This window comes from Aquarana catesbeiana, linkage group LG02, assembly GCF_042186555.1.
Source record: "Aquarana catesbeiana isolate 2022-GZ linkage group LG02, ASM4218655v1, whole genome shotgun sequence".
In the NCBI taxonomy this organism is placed as follows: Eukaryota; Metazoa; Chordata; class Amphibia; order Anura; family Ranidae; genus Aquarana; species Aquarana catesbeiana.
This window is the reverse complement of record NC_133325.1, coordinates 159,454,908-159,482,042: the sequence shown is the minus strand read 5'-3', so window position 1 is coordinate 159,482,042 and position 27,135 is coordinate 159,454,908. Positions and strand designations below refer to the sequence as shown.

At 39.9% G+C, this 27,135-nt stretch overlaps 1 protein-coding gene across 5 annotated transcripts in view; it reads right to left on the bottom strand.

Annotated features, from left to right (window-relative positions):
* SCN8A (sodium voltage-gated channel alpha subunit 8) overlaps positions 1-27,135 on the bottom strand; it is a 279,033-nt gene that overhangs the window by 9,960 nt on the left and 241,938 nt on the right. For all 5 annotated transcript variants that reach the window (XM_073613696.1, XM_073613692.1, XM_073613693.1 and 2 more), the window contains 5 exons: positions 26,819-27,103; positions 26,500-26,553; positions 22,749-22,886; positions 18,606-18,710; positions 6,379-6,649 (listed from right to left, as the gene is read on the bottom strand). In XM_073613696.1, coding sequence (XP_073469797.1) covers positions 6,379-6,649; positions 18,606-18,710; positions 22,749-22,886; positions 26,500-26,553; positions 26,819-27,103 — 853 coding nt within the window. The remainder of the gene's footprint in view (positions 1-6,378; positions 6,650-18,605; positions 18,711-22,748; positions 22,887-26,499; positions 26,554-26,818; positions 27,104-27,135) is intronic.

Sequence of the window (27,135 nt, the reverse complement as noted above, 5' to 3'; positions counted from 1 at the left end):
GGGGGTACAGTACGAAGTTTCTAAAAAAAAAAAACATATAATAGGGCCAAGAATAACCCCCGGGACTTGTTAGTTTTCAGAATGAAGAGGTACAAAATTTCACTAATATTCTTCCAATTACCGTACATACTCGAGTATAAGTCGTTCCGAGTATAAGTCGAGGCCCTAATTTACCACAAAAAAAAATGGGAAAAACTTATTGACCCGAGTATAAGACGAGGGTGAGAAATGCACAGCTACTGTAAGTGGAAAAGAGGGTCAAAAATGCCCATTTGCAGCATCACTGTGCCCATTTGCATGCCTCACTGTGCCCATTTGCAGCCATAGGTCCCCTGAACTTCAAACTTGGTAGTTAAGGGTTCCTAGATGCCCCCTAGCTGCAGCCAAAATTTGGGGTCTCTGAACCCAAAGGGTCCTGAAATGACATTGCTGCAGATGGACACAGTTGACCGAATTTGGGGCCCCATATCTCGGGGCCACTTAGTGCTAAGAACCCCAAATTTGGTGTGAAAACCCAGTGGAACTAGCACCATAACATTTCTAAAGCTGGGATTTCTAGCACCAAGTGGCCCCGAGATACAGGGCCCCAAAAATCAGTTCAGAAAATGTCAAGCACTTTTCTGCAGCAGAGAATGACATTTTCCGAACTGATTTTGGGGCCCCGTATCTCTGGGCCACTTGGTGCTAGGAACTTCAGCTTTGGGTATGTTGTGGTACCCGTTCCACTGGGTTTGCACTCCAAATATGGGGTTCCTAGCACCAAGTGGCACTGAGATACGGGGCCCCAAAGTCGGTTCAGAAAATAAAATTTTTTGCTGCAGAAAAGTGCTTGACTCAAGTATAAGTCAAGGGGGGCACTTTCAGCACAAAAAAATGTGCTGAAAAATTCGACTTATACTCGAGTATATACGGTACTACATTTAATAACCAAATAGGTCCAATTACAAGGATACTCAACAAACATTGGCATCTCCTTATTAAGACTCTGTCATACATTTTGTCAATGATAAACTTCATGTTGCATACTGGAGAAATCGATCTTTGCAGAATTCTAGTTTTGAGTCATTTTTCTAGGAATAGGGGTGCCGACCCACATGGGTCACTGCACCATGGCACGTTCAGATGTGGCAAATGCCCTTACTGTAGATATATTGATGAGAGTAAGCAGGTGACTTTACCCAATCTCAAAAAATATTTTTACCAAGACACTTGTTAACTGTCACATTAGTTTGACTTCCCCTTTTGCCTGATTATGAGGTGGATGGTGTTTGGATCCCCTCTGGCCACGAGGTGTTGAAGTCTTATTTTGTACCTCTTGACTCTGCATTCCAGCTTGTGGCACACTGGCACGGGGGATCAGATACCGGAGTGAAGTGACTTTCAGGTTTGTGCAATTTCCAATGTTGCTCTGACATCACTTTCAGATTTTTCAGGATGATGCTGGCGTTCATTAGGGGATTGGGACAGACTCCTGATCCACCCATGGCATTGGGGCAGACTCTAGAGGATTTAGGGTGCCACATTTAAACCCATGCTTTTCCATCATTAGGTTATGCTGCCTATTTGGATACCGCTACTGGGCCTTTTTGTTAGTCAGCACACCACTGTGATTTTTGTGGTAGGTGCTTGTTTTTTGCCCTTGAACGTGCAATATGTCCATAATGCGGCAGGGGTAAGTGAGACCTTTTTTATTTGCTATCCCTGATGTTATGGACAGATTACCTTTGTATTTTTGATTGATATGTGTTAAACTTTTAATTTTTGTATTAGTTATTGTCTTTTTTTGTTATCTGTTGAGTTGTTTCCTTTCTAGAACGAATATAGTGTTTTTAGTCAAGTATACACAAGGAGTTCATAGTCCTGATGAAGCGGATGTATCTGCTAAATGGGTAGACCATATACATTATTGTTACTGTCTTTTGTTCCTCCTGTATAGTCATACTTGACTTTTTTATAATGCTTTGTATTTGTTCTTCTAAATTTTAAGGGACATTTATGTGTGATTTTGTACAATAAAATTGATTTATTTTTAACATTACCAATTACCTCCTATTTATATGTTCCCAGCAGCATAATCAAAGTCCCTAACTCTGTTTTTTTTTTTGAAATATTTTAACTGTGTGCGCACATGAAACGTCAAAAAATTGCGATACCCAAAATTATTAGTAGACGAAGCTGCCTTTACAGCCCCCATAAATGAGGGGCGTGGAATTATTTCCAGTCTTCCAACATGCACAGCTATACACTGTTTACATACATGCTTGGGGAAACGGAGATACTTTTAATGTTTTATTACATTTTAACTTTAACACTTTTGAATTGTATTTTTTCACTTAATTTTATTTTCATCACAAGGGGCTAACAAGCCCCCTATGTAATAGCACTGGGCAGATGACAGGTACTCTTTATAGAGACATCAGAGGTCTAATAAGTTCCCCTGGGAACTTATTTCTACTAGATACGTACTATGTTCCAGAACGTTTATTATTTCTTGTGGATATGTTCTTTTGAAAAACAACAGACTTACTGGTCAGATCACCAGATTAAATTAGAAGAAGGAAAGCCTAAAAAGAAAACGAATGCAGCCATTACATCTAAGTATTGGTAGCCTGCAATATAATAAATGTTCACTTCTTGGGTTTAATACCACTTTAGATAATTACAATTAACTAAAGGCAGGGCTGGCCCTAGCATGGGACCCAATGGAACCATTGGTCCCGGGCGGCAGGTTCTGAGGGGCGGCACATTGATGCCCAGGAAGACAGTGGTCCCACCCGATCACTCCGCCCCTCTCCTTATTCCACTGTGTGGATGCTATTACATGTAATGGCAAAGAACAGCTGGTCGCCTGCCCATCCTCTCCGTGGCTCCCCCCACATTGCTGCTGACAAGAGAAAGTCAGCTGACAGCCAACAGCGTGAAGGGGAGAAGCTTTCTGCTGAGCAGAGACCCCATGATGAAAGAGGATTTGCTATAGGCGCAGCTGACACTGAGAGAAAGTAAGTGCCAGTGCCACTAATCCCATCTCCACCACCCCTGCCTGTGTCTAACCCCCCTACCACCTCTAGCTCTGTCTAACCCCCCCTACCACCCCTGCCTGTGTCTAACCCCCTCCCTACCACCTCTGCCTGTGTCTAGCCCCCCTACCACCCCTGACTGTGTCTAACCCCCTCCCTATCACCCCTGCCTGTGTTTACCACCCCTGCCTGTGTCTAACCCCCCTACCAGTGTCTAACCCCCTCCCTACCACCCCTGTCTGTGTCTAACCCCCTCCCTACCACCCCAGCCTGTGTCTAACCCCCTCCCTACCACCCCAGCCTGTGTCTAACCCCCTCCCTACCACCCCTGCCTGTGTCTAACCCCCTCTCTACCAACCCTGCCTGAGTCTAACCCCTCCCTACTACCCCTGCCTGTGTCTACCCCCCTCCCCACCACCACCGCCTCTGTCTGAACCCCACCATCACTGTTGCATGTAAACCTGACTTCTGATAAATTTAATTTTGGTTTTAATTGTCATGATATAAAATAATTAATGTGGGGGCCTTTTGGTGGGCCTGATATTTTTATTTTTGGAGGGGGGGGGGTGGCAGCACTTCATTCCTGGGCCCAGCACAATATCTTGGAATGGCCCTGACTAAAGGTCATGTTATAATGTGAGTTTGTGAATACTAAATAGTGCACAAGTATTTTTGCCCCTGATGCAGCCAGATGGAGTGGGAAAATGAGTGTGTGTGTTTGCATGTGGGTCCCATTTACCTTGTGATTTGTGAATGGAAATAAACATCATCTGAACTACAAGGAGGTGTCTGTTAACTGAATTATTTTCTAACTGATGAAATGATTACATATAATGCATCCCCTGTACAAGACATAATAAAGATGGTACAGGTTTATTTTATGTCTGTAAATATGATGACCAAAAATAAACTGCTGGCATGGAAAGAAAGATGTGGGGAAAATACAGGAAGAGGAAGCCGAAGAAGAATTACAATGTAAAAGAAGTAGTAGGCATTCAAGCTGTAGACTGGGACTGAGCAAGTGACCTGGTAGTTGTCTAGAGGTCAACTTAAATGCCAGTCTTTTGGTACACTCCTGACACCGCAAAAAACAAGAAGACAGCATAAGTAATGAAAAATTGCATAGTATTAGCTTTTAACGGTGTGCCATTTCTGTAGTTTGCATATCCCTGTAGATGTGAATAAAGGGCAGGGGTATAACTGTTGGACAGAACTATACTGTATGTAGTGGCTAGTTTGTTGCGTGAAACATACGTTATCAGGCCATTTTCTGGGGTTAGTTTTTTTTTTTTCTACAGGCCTAAAGTTTAATATTTTCTTTTGGCCAGTTGATTAATCGAAAAGCAACAACTATTAAACAGTTCACCTCCGAAGCATTTGTTCCTTTTTCGCATACTAGTTAAAATTTGTATTTTGGCTAGAAAATTACTTAAAACACCTAAAACATTGTACATATTCTGAAAGCGAAGGCACTTCAGGAAAATGATGGTAGTTGCTAAAGTCTATGTTGCTTGATTATTTCATAGTTGTTTATCAAATCGATATTTTCAGTAAAAATGAATGAATTTTAGTGTACACAATATAATAGTTTATTTTTTGTAAAAAAAAACAAAAGACTAACTTGTCAAGTAAATGAATATTAAATATGTCAAGCACAAAAACTGTTTGTGCATATGAAACATCAAAAAATTACGGTACCCAAAATTATCAGTAGGCGAAGCTGCCTATACAGTTCATCAGTTTAGAGTTAACCATAAATGAGGGACCTGGAATTATTTCCCGCACTCTGGCATGCACAGCTATACCCAATATGTGTTGTGCAGATACTGTTTACATACATGCATGGCTAAACGGAGATACTGTAAACTTTTTAACTTTAACACTTTTGAATTTTATTTTTATCACAAGGGGGCTAACAAGCCCCCTGTGTAATAGCACTGGACAGTTGACAGGTACTCTTTATAGAGACCTCAGAGATGTCTATCTTGACCTCAGCACCAGCTGATTGAGTACAGACTGTGCTCGGTCCTCTGTTAACCTTTGCCGCTGGGATTTTGATGGCTCTGAACCCGGAAGTACTTTTTTATAAATTTTTATAGTTACACTCTCCAGAGGGGTATAGATGTTTCTTAATGCTCTCCATCATTTACTGTAATTCTGATTTGAAAGACACCAGGAACCATGATGGAGAGGGAGGGAGTGGGGGAATCCCATAAAAGATATTGGGCTTCCTGTAAAAGTGATTTCGGGGGGCAAGGTATCCCCAAGGTCTTGAAATGATTAATGTTGAATAATAACTTAAATATACTGTGTATGATAATAGTGTTGGGCGAACTGTTCGGCCTGAGCATGCGTTCAGGCTGAACATTGGCTGCACAGTGCATTCTGCGCCCTGATTGGGCAAAAGTTGGTTGGGCCGGGAAGCTGGCACTGGCATCCTTAAAAACCGATGAGCCATCAGCTGTCAATGGGCTTCCCCGCTGACAGCTGAAGAAAAAATTTGCCGGTAAAAAAAATAAAAATGAAAAATGTATTTAAATATAGATCCCCTTAGTCTGCCTGTAAAGTGGCACATCTATAGCATGCACAGAACATGCAGCAGTAAAAATAAAATAACAGAGCCCCCCGCTCCAAAGCACCCTCCTATGTTGAGGTCATGTGGCCTGGTATAATTCAGGGGGGCTCACTCGTCCCCCCTTTCCTGACCTGCCAGGCTGCATGCTCGGATAAGGGTCTGGTATGGATTTTGGGGGAGACACCAAACCTTTTTTTATTTTGGCACAATATTCCTCTTAAAACCTATACCAGACCCTATGGGTCTTACTGGGGGGGGGGGGACACGCAATTACGCAATTTTTTTCTTTATTGTTCCCAGCAATTGTAACCGTGAGTCATTTTAAATATGATTCGTCTTGTTTTTTTTTCTTTAGAGATGTAATTTTTGCTGCAGCATGTTCTATGCATGCTACAGATGAGCCACTTTACAGGAAAACTAAGGGACTATATTTAAATACATTTTTCATTTTTATTGTTGCCCTTTAAGCATCATTAAAATCACTGCTTCTAAAAAAAAAAGTTAAAAAAAAAAATTCCATTGATATATGTTCCCCAGGTCAGTACCCGGACCCCCATACCCCTTTTATGGCCAATTACTTGAATATAATCCTTCAAAATGAGCACTTTTTCCTGTTCGGCTTATATAGACTTCAATGGGGATCGCCACTCGGGGTACAACTTCTCTAACCCAGGTGTTGGGCCCATCTCTAGTTCCTAAAGTGAATTTGTCTTCTGTTATGCTACTGTTGTTCTGCATTAACAGTAAATATGTCTATAATTCAATTATCAAAAATATTACACTTACCAACAATAGAAAGAATTACTACAACAAAGTCAAAAATATTCCATCCGATGGTAAAGTAGTAATGTCTCAGTGCAAACAGCTTCAACACACACTCCGAGGTAAAAAAGGCAATAAAAACCACATTAACCCAATACAAGACATTCTCAGCATAGTCAGTCTGATCATCCGTTTCCACCATCATGGTGACCATGTTCAGACAGATGAGAATCATGATGATTATATCAAATGCTTGTTGGGTGATCAAATCAAAGATGGCACCTTGGCATCTATTCTGTTTAAAAAAAGAAAATGTAAACATTATTGAAAGCCAGATAAACAAGTAGATAAATGCTTCAAAACACTACTTTCTCAACACATGGGATTAAGAACCCAGCACAAAAGGCAGTGGTTAATGGAATTCAGTGCATAAAACATTAAACATAGGTTTTCTATAATAAGGTTAGGTTGGGTTCTACATTAACAATAAAGGTCTGTAACTTATAGAGCTTTCTTCTCACAAACATATTGTTATGTGTATGCACAAGTAGAAGCCTCTACATGAATCAACAACACTGGAGAATTTGGCTGGGAAGTCTGGTGTCTGCCTGGAGGAGGGCACATGGTCATCTGTGGGGGGCCCTCCTTCAGGCTTAGGTGAGACTTTTACCTGGTAAACTCCAGTGGAAAAGTTTTAGACCAGTTACAGAAAATGATTGAGAAGGAGCTAACTAGGTTGGCATGTCGCACTGTAAATAAGGGGTTTGCAATAAATTACAATCTCACAGAAGGGGAACGCCTGGCTCTGAAAACCCTCAGCGATGATCCCTCTGTCAGAGCCTCTTTGAATTAAAAATTATGATATATAACTTCTCTAATTTTTAAACCATGAAACAGGGTAAAAGGGAAACTAGTTTAAATTTTAGGTAGGCCAAAATACAAGGCCGAGTTAATGTTTCCCAGTATCAGAGTTACATACCAGGGAAACTGGTTAAGCAACTTGAAATGTTTGTTCTGCAAGCAAGTTGTGTACAAGTCAATTAAAGTAATTGACTCTCTGAACTGAGAACAATGAAAATATTTACTATTTGCGAGATGGTATCTAGTGCGAGAGCGCCTCTCTAAACTGTACCTGTATTCATCCCCCTCCTGCATCAGGGCCTGTGGCCAGTTGGGCTCCGTTCTTCATATATGATGGACTTGTCCTAAGGCCCGTTGTTTTTGGATATGGGTTCATGCCTTAACTTACTCATTCACTATGGTCAATATTAGCAAAGACCCTCGAATAGCATTGCTTAACGAACCTGTGGAAAATATCCAGCGATCCACACAGACCTTAATATACTACATGTTTTTATCAGCCAAAATAGCAATCGCTACTGCTTGGAAAAGACCAGTGATTGACCTAGCTTTAATGAAGCAAAAGCTAACCTGGATTATGCTCCAAGAAAAAATGGTTAGTGTCCTTCTGGAAAAAAAAAACACCTGTTTGAAAAGGTATGGTCCCATTGGCTTCCTTACCTACAGGTACCGGATACTCAAGGTTAACATTGGATCGGTGGTAGGGTGGATTCCTGGATTGGTAAGGTCTCACTTCTCTACTCTTTTCTCCGGTTTTCTTCTTTTTCTTCTCTTTACTTGCTTTTTCTATCTCTCTCCTCGGGTGCAGTTTTGGTCCTCTAGTTGGCTCTCTGTCCCTTTGTCGCTCCTTAGGGTTTTTACTCAGGATTTGTTATATGACAAGTTATTTTACAGGATACTATATTGATATATTTGACCTTTCTAATTATTTGTTGCTACCAGAGTAAGATAAACAAGTCTAGGGTTAGGCGCTATAGTGGTTCCTATGTTAGCCATAGTTCATTTATTATGGTCATAGCCTGCTCAGGTGGAAGGGTGGGTGTAGTCCTGCTTGACCCCTTCGCCGTGCCCACAATGTTGGCCTGAAGGCCCGTCAGATGTTTGTCCTCTTCCTGGCATAAAGCTGAACCTGTATTGCTATATGGGACTCTTTACAGTTAACCACATTGGTAAAGTTCCTGGTACCTAACAATGGACTTTTCACAGGTTTTTGCCTAAAATCCTTATCCTTGTCACTATTTTCTTGTCAATTGATTTGATGACTGTCATTATGCAATTTCTTTTGTTACACTATAACATGTTTTTTATTGTCATTTAAAAACTGAATAAAAAGATTGAAACAGAAAAGATTTACTCCACGAACAAGGTAAACCACCAGCTGGCATTGCATTGTTTTGGCAAAGAGAAATCAATAAATGTTGTTAGACCAGCTGAATGAAACAGGACTTCTTCTATAGTGTAAAGTCCATGCATTGTTTCACTTGTGGACAAAACTATTAACAAGCCCGAGAAGGTACACAAGAGACAACTCAACTAACAAAATGAAATACTGAAATATTCTACAGATGAGAATGGAACCATTCTATATTTCAATATTGTTAAAGCAAGATACAGTAATTGAATCTCATGGAATCTAGTGTGTCAGAGAGGATCCCAGAGCGGGGTTAATGTCGGGCACTCTGGTGTGAGCCACTTCGCACCAGAGTGGCGCGCGCCCGGACGCGCCGTTGTGCGGGCGCGCGCGCACCCGTGCGCGTCGGTGAGCGCGCACAGTGTTTGGCGCCAATCGCCCTATTTAGTGTGCTGGTGCACTTTGCTCGGTGCTGTCCGATCTGCAGCTCCCAGTTCCTGTACTTCCTGTTTGCCTGTCTGAAAGTTTGATCTTCCTGTGACCCGGCTTGTCTATTGGATCCTCCCCTGCTATCTTCCTGCATCTGACCCCGGCTTGCCTTTGACTTTGAATCTGCCTGCTCCCTTGTACTGTGCTGCCCGCCTGCTGCCAACCGTGCCTGTGACCTGGACTTTGAATCTGCCTGCTCCCTTGTACTGTGCTGACCGCCTGCTGCCAACTCTGCCTGTGACCGGACCTGCCTACTCTGCTCATGCTCTGCACCAGTTAACTGTGCTCCAGCCTACCAAGTACCTCCAATCCGCTTGCACCAGGATCTTGGGCCTTATCTCCGCAAGTCACCCGCTAGGCTCTCATACCACTCTGTGCTCCTGTGCCTTCTGTTTACACTACCAGGGGCCGGGAACCAGATATGTAAGGGAGGCCTTCCCCTGCTATATCGGGTTCATCAGTCAGGTACGTGAAAGTCTGACATAGTGCAAGTCATAAGGTAAAGATATTATGACACTGTTTTAATATATGTACTGTATATACAAGGCATAATGACCTCAAAACAAATGCAATCATGATTAAGATAAAAATACTAAGCCTATGTTTTTCTCTGTAATCATCATAAAAAGAAACATGTGTTTTTAATAATCTACAGATCAATGCACATATTCGCCAGCACACCATGGATCTTCATATGCAGTCCTAAGCTTTTATTGCAGAGAGATCACATCGCAAAAGAACAAGTGCAAAAGGGTCCTTCGCGGCTCCAAAATGTTGCACTTGTTCTTTTACAATGTGATCTATCTGCAATAAAAGCTTTGGACTGCATATTAAGATCCACGGTATGCTGGTGAATATGTGCATTGATCTGTGAAAAATCCAGTGTCCAGCAGGTAATCATTACAACACCCACTACAGATAAGCCTCATGATCCAGGAATGTGTGTGATGAGACTATAGACAAGACTATTTAATAAACTATACATTCTCAAAAGTAAGATAGCAATAACTTAGGGGGTGTACAAAATATTTTAGGAAGTACATTTAATATTGTAGCATGGGTCACTGTATGAATAATTCCATCCCTGTAGCCAAGGTTTCATATTTAGATAGTAATATGGCAAAAATTAAAAGTCACTACTAATACCACCAAACCCTTGGAGCAATATATCTATATACCCTCTGTATACAATGTAATTTAAAGCAATCTAAGGATAAAATTGGGATTTATCCTATAAACATGAGATCCAATAAATCCCTTTTATTCCCAAAAACCTAATATAGGTTATTTCTAATCTAAGAGTGCCATCTAATGGTCAAGTTATTTATTATGCAACCACATGGTTAATTGATAGTATGATCCTCCATTTAGAAGCGAGTAAACATTTACAACTACACCCTCTGGGAGAACCCCTAGGTTAAAATAGTTTTTGGTAGATAAATAAGCAAGCTCAGGGAGAGGGCGACTCATATTCCATCATAGAGGACATCTTCCACTATACACAGAAGATCCACCAGAAAAGACACACATCATCCATCTCCAAAGACAGACTCCATCTTGCTTGATCCAGCTCCACCCATTGGTAGTCATTTTGAAGAGTTGGTCGGCAACTAACAGTGTGCTATAATTTTCTTGTCTGTTTAATTTTCCAGTTGCAATAGTTTTTACTGGTTAATTTGATATTCTCCTCACTATACCCTTACACCTAGGGATTTGATTATTATATTTCAGCCATATTGACATAACTCATAGATGGACTCTGCCCTTTAATCTGGCTGCAGTGGAATAACAGATATAATAATAGATATAACAAATGCAGATTATTATCTGCCAGGTTTAGTTATAATCAGTTAGGGGATCTACGAGAGGAAATTAATGTTTTGATTTAATCTAGTGACTAAATATGTTTTAGCGTGGTAAATTGAGGAATTAATTGTGAATATAATTTCAGTGTCTGTGTCACACTATCAATTCTACTCTTATTTATGTTTGTTAAGTGACTCAATTGTAAAATAAATCTCAATTTATTTTTCTAGTTTCATAGTCCATACTTTCACATAATTGTACTTTGCTTAAAGAATATCTTCATAGAGGATGGAATCTCAGCGACAATTAAATGGTCAGCTTAATTCTTTTTAATAATGTATTTTTGTATTGGAGGTACTGTTATACACTGATCAATTAAACAATCGATATTGCTGACTTAATTAATCATTCAAACGTGCTTCCTGACACTGGTATAGTCATTAAATATTTGGATAAGGGTGGTCTGGTGGTAGTTCGAGAATCTGCAAATATAAAGCTGAAGCCACCAGGCAATTGTCTGATGAACAGACATATGCTAATTTAAAGGCGAATCCCACAATAAAGTTTGAAGGTGCCCTGACCACACCCATACCGAAATGAATTAACTTAGGGGTCCTTTTTAAACAGGATGGTGAAGCCTTGATTCCATCCACACCAATTACCCCTGTCTTCTATTATCTCCCTAAAACCCAAAGGGATTAGGTCTATAGTAGCTGGAATAGGCTCTTTGAATGAATGCATCAGTTTATAGTTTATGGGGGGATTACCAACTTCGGCCCCAAGTAAAAGAACTCCCCAGCTATCTAAGAGATACAAAACAACTGTTAAAAACATGTCAGGATTTGGCCCGGGAGAAGGACAACATGTGGAACACTTGTGATGTGTCCAGCTTATACTCTTCAATACCTCATTATTTGAGCTTGATGGCTGTATCTTTTTTATCTGGACCATCACAGTGATTACACCTTGATCCACAGAGAGTACATCTTGGAGTGCTTAGAATATTTGTTGATGCAAAACTTTTTTACTTTTGATGGGGACTTCTACCTCCAGACATGCAGGGCAGCAAAGGGTGCTCATTTTTTCCCCATCTCTAGACAACCTTTATATAGGTTGATGGGAGAGGACCCGCATCTTTGCAGGTATGAACCCTTTTAGGACGCATATTAAATGTTATCATTGCTATTTTGATGACTTGATATTTGTGTATGCTGGTGGTCTGTAGAGTTTTGCGGATCTGAATGATAACCCTTTAAATTTTAAGTTCACTGGACATTTGAGTTAGGATTCGGGACCTTTCCTTGATGTGGTTCTTTGAGGTGAAAGGGAGCAGATCTCTTCTGGCCTGTATAGAAAGCCTCTCTCTAGCAACACAGTCCTGGGAACTGACTCTGGACACCCTGGCCATACTAGTAGGGGCATACCAGTGGGTCAATTTCACAGGCTTCGCAGGATTTGTTGCAACAAAAAAGATTTTGATAAATAAAGCTGCATGCATGTACGAGCGGTTTAGTCAGTCAGTGGGGAAACTCTGAGCCCATACGGAAAAGAGCCACAAATATAGCCAGAACAGCACAGAGAGGCAAGTTGTTACAGGAGAACACTCACAGAGATGTTTGTGAGTGTATACCAGTGTTTTCTACACCATATAGCCTGGACTATAATAAAGTATAGAAAGTAGTGGAACCTTGCAACCTTGCAAATCCAAGGAATTGAGAAGGTGTTGACTCCTTTAGAGGGGGTAACTCCTTTAGACTCTTGTGCAAACAAGAGGTCGTCTGGGTTTTCTCCCTTCAAACTAGAATTCTAGCAGCTCTGATATAATGAACTGTTAGTTCATTAAACATATACTGTAAAAATATAGAAATAGTAGAACCAATGTCCCATTGAGGCTTTACAATTATTTTACATGTTTTTAGGTTTGCTAATGCTGTAGTCATTTTTATAATTTGATTATAGTGTTTGTTTTTTCTTTGCTAGTTATTTGCACCTGTGTTGTCTGCCTGTGTAGGGGTAACAGGTGCATTGATCAGAGGGCAGCTCAGGTGTGAAGAAGCACCTTTTCTTACCTCAGTCTAGATGGTTATGCAGAATGTTTTGCAGAACCTGCTTACCCCCTATTACTAACACAACAACACCACCAAAAAACTACAAGAAGGAGGGTAAATAGAAAAAAAAAATGTGTGATGCCAGAATATAGAGACTAATGTTGTCTGTGAAAGTTGTACTGTTCCACTTACACCACACACTGCTTAAAGGCATTTCCAAACATGTATTTTTTATTTTTTTTGCCTTCAAAGTTGCATTAAAAGGAACTAAGCTGTATGATATTTTAGAAAAAAAAAAGTTTTTCTTTGTTACACATTGACATGCTAACAGGAGGAGAGAGCACAGAGAGAGCTCATCAGTTTGTTGCTTCTCCAGCGCCCATTTAATCACAGTGTAGGGAACTGATAAGATATGGCTGTATGCTTAACTGCAGTAGAGAAAAATGAAGGCTCCATGCTGTTATAGATGTACACACTTCAGGAATGAATCGATAGAAATAGAATCCTTTGACAGGTAAAGCAGCTCTCCTATATGTGTTTTATCTGTGTTTTAGCTGTTTGCATGGCGTTTTGGACTAAATAGCAATCAGTGTCTTGCAAAAGTATTCCCCCCCCTTGGCTTTTTACCAGTTTTCTTACATTACAACCTTTAGTTCAATGTTTTTTTTAATCTGAATTATATGTGATGGATCAGAACACAAATAGTCTAAGTTGGTCAAGTAAAGTGAGAAAAATAAATAAAAAAAAATATTTTTCAGAAATAAAAAAATTATAATTGTCATGTGCCTATGTATTCACCCCCTTTGTTATGAAGCCTATAAAAAGCTCTGGTGCAAACAATTACCTTCAGAAGTCACATAATTAATGAAATGATTTTCACCTGTGTGCAATCTAAGTGTCACATGATCTGTCATTACATATACACACCTTTTTGAAAGGCCCCAGAGGCTGCACCATCTAAGCAAGAGGCACCACTAAACAAACACTGCCATGAAGACCAAGGAACTCTCCAAACAAGTAAGGGACAATGTTGTTGAGAAGTACAAGTCAGTGTTAGGTTATAAAAAAAATATTCAAATCTTTTATGATCCCTAGGAGCACCATCAAATCTATCATAATCAAATGGGAAGAACATGGCACAACAGCAAATCTGCCAAGAGACGGCCGCACACCAAACTCATGGAATAGGCAAGAAGGGCATTAATCAGAGGGGCAGCACAGAGACCAAAGGTAACCCTGGAGAAGCTGGAGTAGAGACTGGAGTATCTGTACATAGGACAACAATAAGCTGTACGCTCCATAGAGTTGGGCTTTATGGCAGAGTGGCTAGAAGAAAGCCATTACTTTCAGCAAAAAACAAAATGGCACATTTTGAGCTTGCGAAAAGGCATGTGGGAGACTCCCAAAATGTATGAAGGAAGGTGCTCTGGTCTGATGAGACTAAAATTGAACTTTTTGGCCATCAAAGAAAACGCTATGTCTGGCGCAAACCCAACACATCACATCACCCAAAGAACACCACAGTTAAACATGGTGGTGGCAGCATCATACTGTGGGGATGTTTTTCAGCAGTCTGGACTGGAAGCTGGTCAGAGTTGAGGGAAAGATGGATGGTGCTAAATACTGGGATATTCTTGAGCAAAACCTGTACCACTCTGTGTGGGATTTGAGGCTAGGATGGAGGTTCACCTTCCAGCAGGACAATGACCCCAAACACACTGCTAAAGTAACACTTGAGTGGTTTAAGGGGAAACATGCAAATGTGTTGGAATGGCCTAGTCAAAGCCCAGACCTCAATCCAATAGAAAATCTGTGGTCAGACTTAAAGATTGCTGTTCACAAGTGCAAACCATCCAACTTGAAGGAGCTGGAGCAGTTTTGCAAGGAGGAATGGGCAAAAATCCCAGTGGTAAGATGTGGCAAGCTCATAGAGCCTTATCCAAAGCGACTTGGAACTGTGATATTCACAAAAGGTGGCTCTACAAAGTATTGACTTTAGGGGGGTGAATAGTTATGCACATTGACTTTTTCTGTTATTTTGTTCTATTTGTTGTTTGCTTCAAAATAATTAAAAAAAATCTTCAAAGTTGTGGGCATGTTCTGTAAATTAAATGATGCAAATCCTCAAACAATCCATGTTAATTCCAGGTTGTGAGGCAACAAAACACGAAAAATGCCAAGGGGGGTGAATACTTTTGCTGTAGCTATACTCCCTTTTTATAGGATACACCAACTACAGTATGTCCTCTACTTCTTGCACAACAATTAAATTGATGTGGAGTAATGAGGATTTTTTTGTCAGAGAAACGGATATACAGTGCTTTGAAAAAGTATTTGTCCTCTTCTTGATTTTTTTTTTTTTTTTGCATATTTGTCACACTTAAATGATTTAGATCATCAAACAAATTTTATTATTACACAAGGATAACCTAAGTAAATACAAAATGCAGTTTTTGAAAATTATGATTTTATTTATTAAGGGAAAAAAAACTGTCCAAACCTGCCTGGCCCTACAGTATGTGAAAAAGTAATTGCCCCCTAAACCTAATAACTGGTTGTGCCACTCTTGGCGGCAACATCTGCAATGAAACGTTTGTGATAACTAGCAAAGAGTCATTTACATTGCTGTGGAAGGATTTTGTCCCACTCTGCTTTGCAGAATTGTTTTAATTCAGCCACATTGGAGGGTTTTCCAGCATATACAGCCTGTTTAAGGTCATGCTACAGCATCTCAGTTGGATTTAAGTTCGGACTTTGACTAGGCCACTCGAAAACCTTAATTTTGTTTTGTTTTTAGCCATTAGGAGGTGAACTTGCTGGTGTGTTTCAGATCATTGTCCTGCATATCCAAAGTGTGCTTTAGCTTGAGGTCACAAACTGATGGTTGGACATTCTCTTTCAGGATTTTCTGGTAGAGCACAGAATTCATGGTTCCATCAATTATGGCAAGTTGTTCAGGTTGTTCATGATGCCCCTGTTGAAGACTTTGCAGTCGAAACGTGTCAGACCTGCAAATTTTTGCCCCTCACATTGCTTTTATTCTATTTTATCACTCTTGTGATCACTTTTATTATATAACTTGCTTATTGTTGTGAGATTTTTATGCCCAAATAAAACCACGTTTGGTTGATCTGCACCATATGGAGTACCTTTTTCTTCATTTTTCATTCTGGTACTGTTGAATATCCACCCATCATCCTTGTGTGAACGTGTCTTGGATCCATCTGGCTGCTGGCTGTCGGTTCCTTCCATTCCTGTGATTTGGAATGGTCCCTCGATCATCGCATCCAGTGTGACATCTTCAGAAGGATTACGAGCTCGTTTGACACACATGCCGTACGGTATGTGTGTCCACCACGGCTGGTAAGAGTACCCTACCTCTTTTTATTGTCTGGAAGTGTCTACAAGTATATCTATTGGAGTACCAGGACCACACACTTGCTAACTTATTTGAAGTTTCTACAGGCACACCAACTGGTGTATCAGGACCACATACTTGCCAGCCTATCTGGAAACGGAATATAGAACTGTTTTCCATTTCTCATGCACCCATCATATGGGCTATGTACTACATCCTATTGTGTTTCACTGACACAGTTATTATTTCCAATTCGTTCACTGCACATGATTTCATTTGTTGTGTATTGATTGGTTTACATTACTATTGTATGATTATCATCATTTTCTGGTCTCTGTGGATTGTAAAAAACATCTTTGCCACTTTATTTCTTGTTCTCATTTATATGAGCACATGTCTTTAGTGCTACACATATTTTTTCACAAGTTGTTCAGGTCCTGATCCATCACATTACCACCACCATATTTGACTGTTGGTATGATGTTCTTTTTGTGAAATGCTGTGTTAATTTTACACCAGATGTAACAGAACGCACACCTTCCAAAAAGTTCAACTTATTTCATCAGTCCACAGAATATTTGCCAGAAGTCTTGGGGATAATCAAGATGTTTTTTTGGCAAATGTGAGACAAGCCTTTTTTGTTCTTTTTGGTCATCAGTGGCTTTTGCCTTGGAATTCTCCCATGGATGCCATTTTTGCCCAATCTCTTTCTTATTGTTGAATCATGAACACTGACCTTAACTGAGGCAAGTGAGGCCTTCAGTTCTTTAGATGTTGTTTTGGGTTCTTTTATGACCTCCTGGATGTGCTTTTGGAGTAAGTTTGGTAAGCCGGCCACTCCTGGCAAGGTTCACAACTGTTCCAAGTTTTCTCCACTTGTGGATAATGGCTCTCACCATGGTTCACTGGAGTCCCAAAAGCCTTAGAAATTGCGTTGTCACCCTTTCCAGACTGATACATGTCAATTACTTTGTTTCTCATCTGTTTTTGAATTTCTTTAGATCATGGCATGGTGTGTTGCTTCTTTAGACTTGTTATCGTGCTTCACTTTGTCAGACAGCTTCTATTTAAGTGATATCTTGATTCAACAGGTCTGGCAGTAATCAGGCCTGGGTGTGGCAAGTGAAATTTAACTCAGCTTTTCAAAAAAATGTGGTTAATCAAAGTTCGTTCATGATTTAGCAAAGGGGGAGGAACAATACATTTTTTACATACTCCCAGGCAGGCTTTTTTCCCTTAATAAATGAAATCATCATTTAAAAACTGCATTTTGGATTTAGTTGTGTTATCTGTAATATTAAAATCTGTTTGATGATCTGAATCATTTAAGTGAGACAACTATGCAAAAAAATCAAAAAAATCCAGAAAGGGGGAAAATACGTTTTCACAGCACTGTATGCACAGCACTATAGTTCACCTATTAAATTAACCCCTTCAGATCTGTGCTATAGCCGAATGATGGCTACGAATCCGCCTCATATGTGCCCACCAGTACCGCCTGCCAGTGCCACCTGCCAGTGCCACGAATCAGTGCCCACAATGCCACGAATCAGTGCCCACCAGTACATAAGTGCCAGCAATCAGTGCCACCTATCAATGCCCACGAGTGCCACCTATCAATGCCCACCAGTGGTGCCAATCAGTGCCTCATCAGTGCCACCTATCAGTGTCACCTACCAGTCCCAATCAGTACCCATCACAACCACCCATGAGTGCTAGCTATCTGTGCCACCTATTAGTGCCCTTCAGTGCCACCTATCAATGCCCTTCAGTGCTGCCCATCAGTGCCACCTCTCAGTGCCCACCAATGCCACTTATCAGTGCCCACCAGTGCCACCTCATCAGTGCCCACCAGTGTCGCCTATTAGTGCCCATCAGTGCAGTCTTATCAGTGCTGCATTATCAGTGCCCATCAATGCAGCCTATCAGTGCCCATCAATGTAGCCTCATCAGCGTACATCAATGAAGGAGAAAAATTACCTGTTTGCAAAATTTATTAACAAAATATAAAACAGTTTTGTATTTGTTTTAATAAATTTCGGTCTTTTTTAATTTTTTTAACAAAAAATAAAAAACCCAGAGGTGATCAAATACCACCAAAAGAAAGCTCTATTTGTGGGAAAAAAAATATACAAATTTCATTTGGGTATAGAGTGACAGCGCTAAAAGCTGAAAATTGGTCTGGGCAGGAGGGGTGTTTAGGTGCCCAGTAAGCAAGTGGTTAAAGCAAAAAAAATAATAATACTTGTATTAAATTATGAACGTGTTCACTTGAAGTAGACCCCACATAAAGGCACCCTCCCATATAACATAACATATAAATAACACATGGCCTTACCAATGGCCTCGGGATGGGTTTCTGAGGTTTCTTCGAGCCCAGTTTCTTCATAGCATTGTAGTATTTTTTCTGCTCTTCTGTCATAAAGATATCCTGACCTCCAAAGTGGAGAGGAAAACACAAAACTGGTTATAACCTATATGGCAACTTGGGAAATAGTCCATCACTGATTTCCCACCAGTACCTTAGTGCCAATCTAACCCAACTACCGGCCAAACAAAACAAATTGGGCCCAATAAATTATCAGTGGTCCAACATTAAAAAAGTGCAGATTGCGACATGTGTACTTGTGCAAAAAATAAACAATGATTCGCAATGCATGTTTCTGTGGAATTTGACATGTGTGTCAAAAATAGGAAAACCCCATTTGGACATTTCGCATGAATTTTGCCATTTGTACACCATATACAGTTAGGTACATATATATTTGGACACAGTCACAATTTTAGATTTTTTCAAGTATTTACCAAAACATATTCAAGCTATAGTTAAATAATGGATATGGGCTGAAAGTGCACACTCTCATGTTTAATTTGAGGGTATGTACATCCAAATCGGAGAAAGGGTTTAGGAATTACAGCTCTTAAGAATAGCCATCCCCATTTTCAAGGGACCAAAAGTAATTGGACAATTGAATCAAAAGCTGTTTCATGGCCAAGTGCGGGCTACTCCTTCGTTATTTCTTTATCAATTAAGTAGATAAAAGGTCTGGAGTGGATTCTAAATGTGGTATTTGCATTTGGAAGCTATTGCTGTGAACCTACATCATGCGTTCAAAGGAGCTGTAAATGCAAGTGAAACAAACCATTGTAAGGCTTCAAAAACAAAACAAATCTATCAGAGAGATAGCAGCAATATTAGGAATGGCCAAATCAACAGTTTGGTACATTCAGAGGAAAGAAGAATGCACTGCTGAGCTCAGCAACATAAAAAGGCAAGGACATCCACAGAAGACAATAGTGGTGGATGATCGCAGGATCCTCTCTATAATAAAGAAAAATCCATTCACAACATCTAGACAACTGAAGGACACTCTCCAGAAGGTGGGCATATCATTGTCAAAGTCTACAATCAAGAGAAGACTTCATAAGAGCAAATACAGAGGGTTCACAAGGTGCAAACCATTTATAAGCCTGAAGAACAGAAAAGCCAGATTAGACTTTGCCAAAAAAATCTAAAAAAGCCAGACCAGTTCTGGAAAAGCATTCTTTGGACAGATGAAACTAAGATTAATCTGTACCAGAATGACGGGAAGGAAAAAATGTGGAGAAGGCTTGGAACAGCTCATGATCCAAAGCATACAACTTCATCTGTAAAACATGGTGGAGGCAGTGTGATGGCATGGGCATGCATGGATTCCAGTGGCACTGGGTCATTGGTGTTTATTGATCATGTGACAGAAGACAGAAGCAGCCGGATGAATTCTGCAGTGTTTAGAGATATACTGTCAGCCCAGATTCAGCCAAATGCAGCAAAATTGATTGGACGGCGCTTCACAGTACAGATGGACAATGATCCAAAACACACTGCAAAAGCAACCCAAGAGCTTCTGAAAGAAATAGAAGTGGAATATTCTGCAATGGCTGCGTCAATCACCTGATCTCAACCCAACTGAGCATGCATTTCACTTTCTGAAAGCAAAGCTAAAGGCAGAAAGACCCACAAACAAAGAACAACTGAAGAAAGCTACAGTTAGAGCCTGGCAAAGCATCAGAAAGGAGGAAACCCAGTCTTTGGTTTTAGATTTCAGGCAGGTATTGCCAGTAAAGGATTCTCAACAAAATATTAAAAATGAACATTTTATTTATGATTATATTAATTTGTCCAATTACATTTGAGCCCCCTGAAAACGGGGGGGGGGGGGGGGGACGTGTGTAAAAATGGTTGCAGTTTCTAAAATCTGTACTTGATACTTATGTTCAACCCCTTGAATTAAAGCTGAAAGTCTGCACTTCAAATTAATTTGGATTGTTTTGTTTTAATATTATTCTGGTGGTATACAGAGTCAAAGTATGAAAATTGTGCCTGTGTCCAAATATATGTGGACCTAACTGTAATTGAGATTATTGCATATATGTTATGTGAATAGAATAAGCACACTGGTGTTCCAAGCAGTAGGTGGAACATAAGTAGTAGTTATTAAAGTGGTTGTAAACCCATTTTTAAAACTTTATGCTACAGGTACATTAAGGATTACCTGTAGCTACCCTGGATATCTCCTAAACCTGCACGGTTTAGGAGTTATACCCTGTGTCTGCATGTGCCAAAGCACTGAAGCAATGGCACAATGTGCCGCTGCTCCAGTTAGATGTGCTGTTACCGGCGGCTCCCGTGCGCACGACGTCATCGCAGCTCTGGCCAATCACAGCGCTGGAGCAGCGATACCCGGAAGTAAGCTCCGGGAGAGATGTCCACGGCCGGAGGGGGGGTCAAGGACGGCTGCGGGGGCTTCGATCTAAGGTAAGTAATACATAATGAGCTAGTATGCTATGTATACTAGCTCACTATGCCTTTGTCTTGCAGGTTTTTTTTTTTGTTTTTTTTTAAGGGTTTACAACCACTTTAAGGATGATCTTTGGATTTACAGGAACAAACTGGCAATATTGGCTAGTTTGCCCACCCGAACTATGGCCGACGTTTGCAAACAGCCAGGAATCTGTAATTTTACGCATATGCAACTTCACCATTTAGCTTCATATAAACTATGGGGTCATTATAGATAATTTGCAACGATTTCACACAAAATTTTGCTGACACCATTTCTCACTCTGCATCACTGATAGTTATTCAAGTTATTCAAGTCAATTATGTAGAACTTGACCCCAGTCAATAGTATCATATCAGACATGCCCGCAAAAGGAATTTGGGAATGTACCTGCAGTACTGCTGGAAAAAAATGTATGTAGGCCAAGAAAAAACATATTCAATACATCCCAGCAATACATGCACACTTTTTTTGTTTTATCCCCTTTCAAAAGGTTGCAAGAACAGAAGAATGCCTGTTGGTCTGCCAGAAATCCTGTAAGCTTCTAACTTCTTTTAGTGAGCTGCTGTTATAGATTACAGAATCCCCACCACCCACTTCTCATAAGGAGGAGGTATTCTGTATTCCAGCAGGAAAGGAAGTGAGGAACTCACTGGATTTCTGGCAGAATCAATTGGTATCTTTCTGTGCAGCATTTTTAAAGAGACAACACGTGGGGAAATGTATATGTTTTGCAGATATGTATGAAATATGTGTTTGTTTGTTTTTTTTGTCCAGACATACAATTTAACCCTGAGTCCTGTATTGTCCCTTGCGATAAGGCTGTCTATCGGACATGGTTGAGCAAACTGATTCTCCTGAATATAGGAAGGCAGATTTGCTCAGTTAGAGAATCATATCATTCTTATGCCCTGTACACACAATCGGACATTGATCGGACATTCCTACAGCAAAATCCATCTGATTTTTTCTGACGGATTATGGGCCAAACTTGTCTTGCATACACACAGCCGCACAAAGTTGTCGGAAAATTAGATTGTTCTGAACATGGTGTCGTAAAACGTCAGGACTATAAACGGGGCAGTAGCCAATAGCTTTCGTCTCTTAATTTATTCTGAGCATGCGTGGCACGTTGTTGGAAAATTTTATATCCTGCTCTCAAACTTTGTGTGTCAGAAATTCCGACGGAAAAAGTCAGATGGAGCCCACACACATTCGGAATTTGTGAGAACACAATCCGATCGCACTTTTTCCATCCGAAAATCCGACCGTGTGTACAGGGCATAACAGTACACAGTACAGTGTACCATTATTACTACCCACCTTGTGTAAATGTTTGAAGATCAAACAAATCTGCATGAAAACATTCAAAGCAAACACAAAATGCAAATCTTTGTTATTTCCAATTCAAAACCCAGAGCTAGGCAATGCCTCCCTAAAATGTATTATTTGTCCCCTAGCTATCCTTTACTATATTATTTCCAATTATTTATAACAAAGTAACAGTGCCTTTTCATTAAATACACAATGTCCCCTCTGTTCAGTGTCAAGAACTTGATTGCCTACACTTAGAAAGTTTTTTCTATTTTTTGTTTTAACAAGACATAAAATACATATGATGTTTTGTATCATGCATAGTATACAGCACTAATACTTATCTTTTTCTTCTGCTGGTTAAAGTTATCAATGATGACACCAATGAATAAATTTAGGGTGAAAAAAGACCCAAAGATTATAAAAATGACAAAGTAAATATACATATAGATGTTGTCTTCATATTTTGGCTGTTCCGTGACCTAAAACATATTTAAATGAAATGTTAATATACAGCCGAAAATAGAAATGCAAACTACATAAAAGCTTAACAAGCCAGGGCACATTTATTAATTCTTTTGCAAAGGAAGACAGTGTTAAACCTAACACTGTTAGGTTTAGAGACAAGGTTAGGACAGGTTTATGATAATTAGGCAACATCATTCATAAATTCACCCCTCAGCTGCTCTAAAAATAGCACTGCGACAGAATAAATGCTGCTCCTGACCAATTCTTCATTGTATGTCTGTTTTGAGTGAAAATTTGTCTCATATGCAATGGTAAATACATTGCAGACCTGTGTAAAGCTGTTGCAGTTAGCTGCCCAAGATTTCAGGTATGTAAAAAATTGTTGTACTTTATAATTTGCTTATTGACAGGCAGCCTGATATGCATATAAATGTGTCGCTACTTTACTTAATGAATATTACTCTCAGCAAAAAAGAGAACCAAATTCCAACACAGGATGGGTCTGTGGGAATTAACTAGGTAGGGCAGTGCCACGTCCTAAATTTTAATCTAATTAAACAAAATTAAACTAAAAAGCGTATTTTTTATCGAGCATTTTCCAGTCATATAGAGGCAACATTTAATCGTTTCCTCTAAGGTAGGCTCAACTATATATGTTTATATTTTACCATTATATTGATTTTTCTCCTGCATGGAGTGAAACTTTTCACTATACCCCAACTAATGCTTGGTGAGTTGTCACACCCTTTCTTTTCCCTCATTCCTGGCAGCAGAGATATTTAACCCTTCTTTATCTCTGCTGCTTTCATTTTCGTTTTCTTTTCACACTTTTTATGGTTCTGCTACCAGGCACGTCCCCACATGTGAGCTGTTTTCACCTGTTGCATGTCCCATGTAGGGCCCACCTGCTGGTTTCTTCCTCCCCGCTAATGTATGAGACGTTCTACCAAGATTTTTCAAGTTCAATATTAATTGTATGTACTTTTTGCTTTTGTGTTTTTTCTCTCTTTTTTTCTACAGACCAATCAAACGAGCTCATGAAGAAGCATTCAATTGTGAAACATGTAGAGCTTTTTAGGTTTGATGTCCTTTATACTTGATTAGAGGGATATGTCCCTGTTTTAAGGGTATGTCCCTTTGGAGTCTATGACCCCCCATGAGAGAGATCTAGCTAGTTTTCTGCACTTTAATTGCAATGTTTTAACATGTTGATGTTTTTTGTATCATGTATATAATAAAATGTTTATATATAATTTTATGTTTGGTGCCTATAAAGTCCATTTTTTCCACCTCCTTTTTTGTTTAATTAGAATATTACTCTCGGTATTTTGTGCTAGATATACTACAAAAATCAATATGTATGCAAAGAGATGTGTAGACAGGTGCTTGGCTAAGAATGGAGAGAAACATTGGCTGCAGCTGCTTTCTGTAGCTGCTGCCCTGCGTTGCTGAACTGGTTAACATCTATATCAGCAAGAGGAGGGAGCAACTGAGCAGAAAGGGATCAGTAGACTGTGTCAGGCAATACTGCACTGTGGGAACTGCAGTCCAGAGGAGAGAATGGTACAATTGGGCCCTAACGCTAGCCGGCTGAGAACATATGACTAAAAGCTGCCTTTTTACAGCTGATACCGGAGACCTTTACCTATTTCTTATGCTAAGAGGTACCTCTCAGGGGATATTGCATCATATTCTAGTCATTCTCCTAGAGTGCACTATTCATATTGCATTTAATGTTTATATGCACTGTTTATTGCTGTCTTTGCTGAGTTATGAGTTGATTGCAGTATAGTAGTACATAACTCTGTTCTAATTTACTTTGGCATGGTGATTACATTATCTAGCAGACTGTGTCTGTATCTACAGGTATGCTCATTTATGCTCATACCATCATTTACTCTAATCGGTACCAATATATTGATTTAATTTACCACTAAACGGTCTTGTGTCTATTTTCTGGTATTAATCCGAGCCAAGTTAAAGGGGCTGAGGTTGTTTTTGGAGTCCAGACACAGAACCCAAATTATCAAGACGCTCCTTCGGGGTAGTGCTACAGATACTGTAAAGTGTAAATTATTAAGTTAATAGAAAAGTGTATGACAGAAGAGGCCTGCTGCTTATTTCTCTACTGATCATTCCTAGTGTGAAATCACCAGCATGTCCAAATTTTTCCTTACGTATTGACTTAGGCCTAAAAAAGAGTCCTGATTTCCCTAAACGTGCAATGTCTGGAAATGCCAATTCCAATGGGGTGAAACAAATACACCCCTATATCTTTCACACAACTAGAAAAATTCATACTGGGCATATGAAGAAACAAGCAATAACTCAAGATTAAAAGGCAAATAAGATTACATGCAAATCTTACATTTGTTTTTTGTTTTTAACCACATTCATTATGATGAGTGAGGCCACACATTGCATTAATGAACTAACAGTCAGGCTCTGGAGGTAGGAAGGGCATCTTTTAAAAACTGACATACGAATTCAGCTGCTGATACCTCTGGATAAATTGACTGTTTTATGTTTTTACTTAAGACCCCTTTCACACTGGGGCGGTGCGGGCGCTGGCAGTAGAACGGCGCTATTTTTAGCACTGCTTTACTGTAGTTTTAGCGGCGCTATTCGGACGCTAGTGGGGAGGTTTTAACCCCCCACTACCGGCCGAGAAAGGGTTAAAACCACCGCAAAGCGCTGTCCCATTGATTTCAATGGGCAGGAGTGGTGAAGGAGCGGTATACACACCGCTCCTTCACCGCTCCAAAAATGCTGCTAGCAGGACTTTTTATACCGTCCTGCTAGCGCACTGCTCCTGTGTGAAAGCCCTCGGGGCTTTCACACTGGAGACACAGCAGCGGCTGTTTCAGGGCGCTTTGCATGTGCTATTTTTAGCACTGTAGCGCCTGCAAAGCACCCCAGTGTGAAAGGGGTCTAAAGGTAACGTCTGCTTATGTTTTTTCTAACATGGGTAAGCCAGGTTTATGACAGGGCTACTTTTAATATTGCAATATTCTAAGGCAGTGAAAATCTACTCATTTGATAAGGGGACCCCAAGTGCAGCCCCTGACATGACCAACAGGCCACACATAATATTCAGTGAATGTGATTCTAAGGACAGCTGTCCAAGACTGCAAACATATTATGGAGGTTGTTGGAGACTGGGGATATGCTTCATGAGACTGTAATTGACTGGAGACTTATTAAATGACACTACTAGAGATTACAAATCAATGCTCCCACATCTGTGCTCCATGCAGCCGCCTTAAAAATAATCCTGTAAGTAAGATTTTTTAAAATAAATAAACCAAAACAGTTACTTCTTGGAAGACATTCGAAAGAATAGTTTCCCTTACTGAACTGAATAAACACCTAGGTAAGGAAAACACAGGCTATATCTCCAGGGGCTCAGAGGGTCGCATAGTAAGTGGCAAAAGGCTACAAGTTGGGCACAGGGGTTCTATGGCTCAAACACTTGTGTGCTAAGAAAACATTATTCAAAAATATCTAGCAGCCCCCCAGTGTATTTTGTGCACTGAAATGTGGCACATTAGGATCAGCAGTTCCTGCAGCTGAGCATACCACTCAGATGTGTAAAAAGAACCATTATACAATTCTTCACATGCTTACCTTCCTAGAGTCTACTGCTGCATACATAATATCCATCCATCCTTTAAACGTAGCCTGAAAAGTTAAAATTAAAAAAATAAATAAAAAATCATTAAAATGTATGTTCCAAGGATCACTTATACAGACAAGACCAAAATGCTATATGTAAAATGGGTGTCAATGTTAGTGATGCAATAAGAGAAATAATATAAAGCATCAGATAATCACAAGTAGGTACTATAATCAAAAGTACTAATTTCTTGGCTCTCAGATATGTAAAAACAAAAGTACTTAACAAATACAGCCTTTACAAGCACTATACACATAAAACAGAGCTTACTACTTGAAGCAATGCAAGGTATCCAGCTCCAACGTTGTCAAAGTTAATCTTTACATTTTTCCATCTGACTTCAGTAAAGTTCTGATTTATGAGATTTTCACATTCTGTCAGATTGTTTACTTCTTCTATTAGAAATCTGTCTTCAGCTGTCTCATTGTAACAGTAGTAGTATTTGCCAGCAAATAAGTTGACACCCATGATGCTGAAAATCAGCCAAAATATAAGGCAGACCAGCAATACATTCATAATGGAAGGGATAGCTCCAACCAAAGCGTTGACTACAACCTGTGTTGGAAGAAAAGAACACTGTAGTAAAG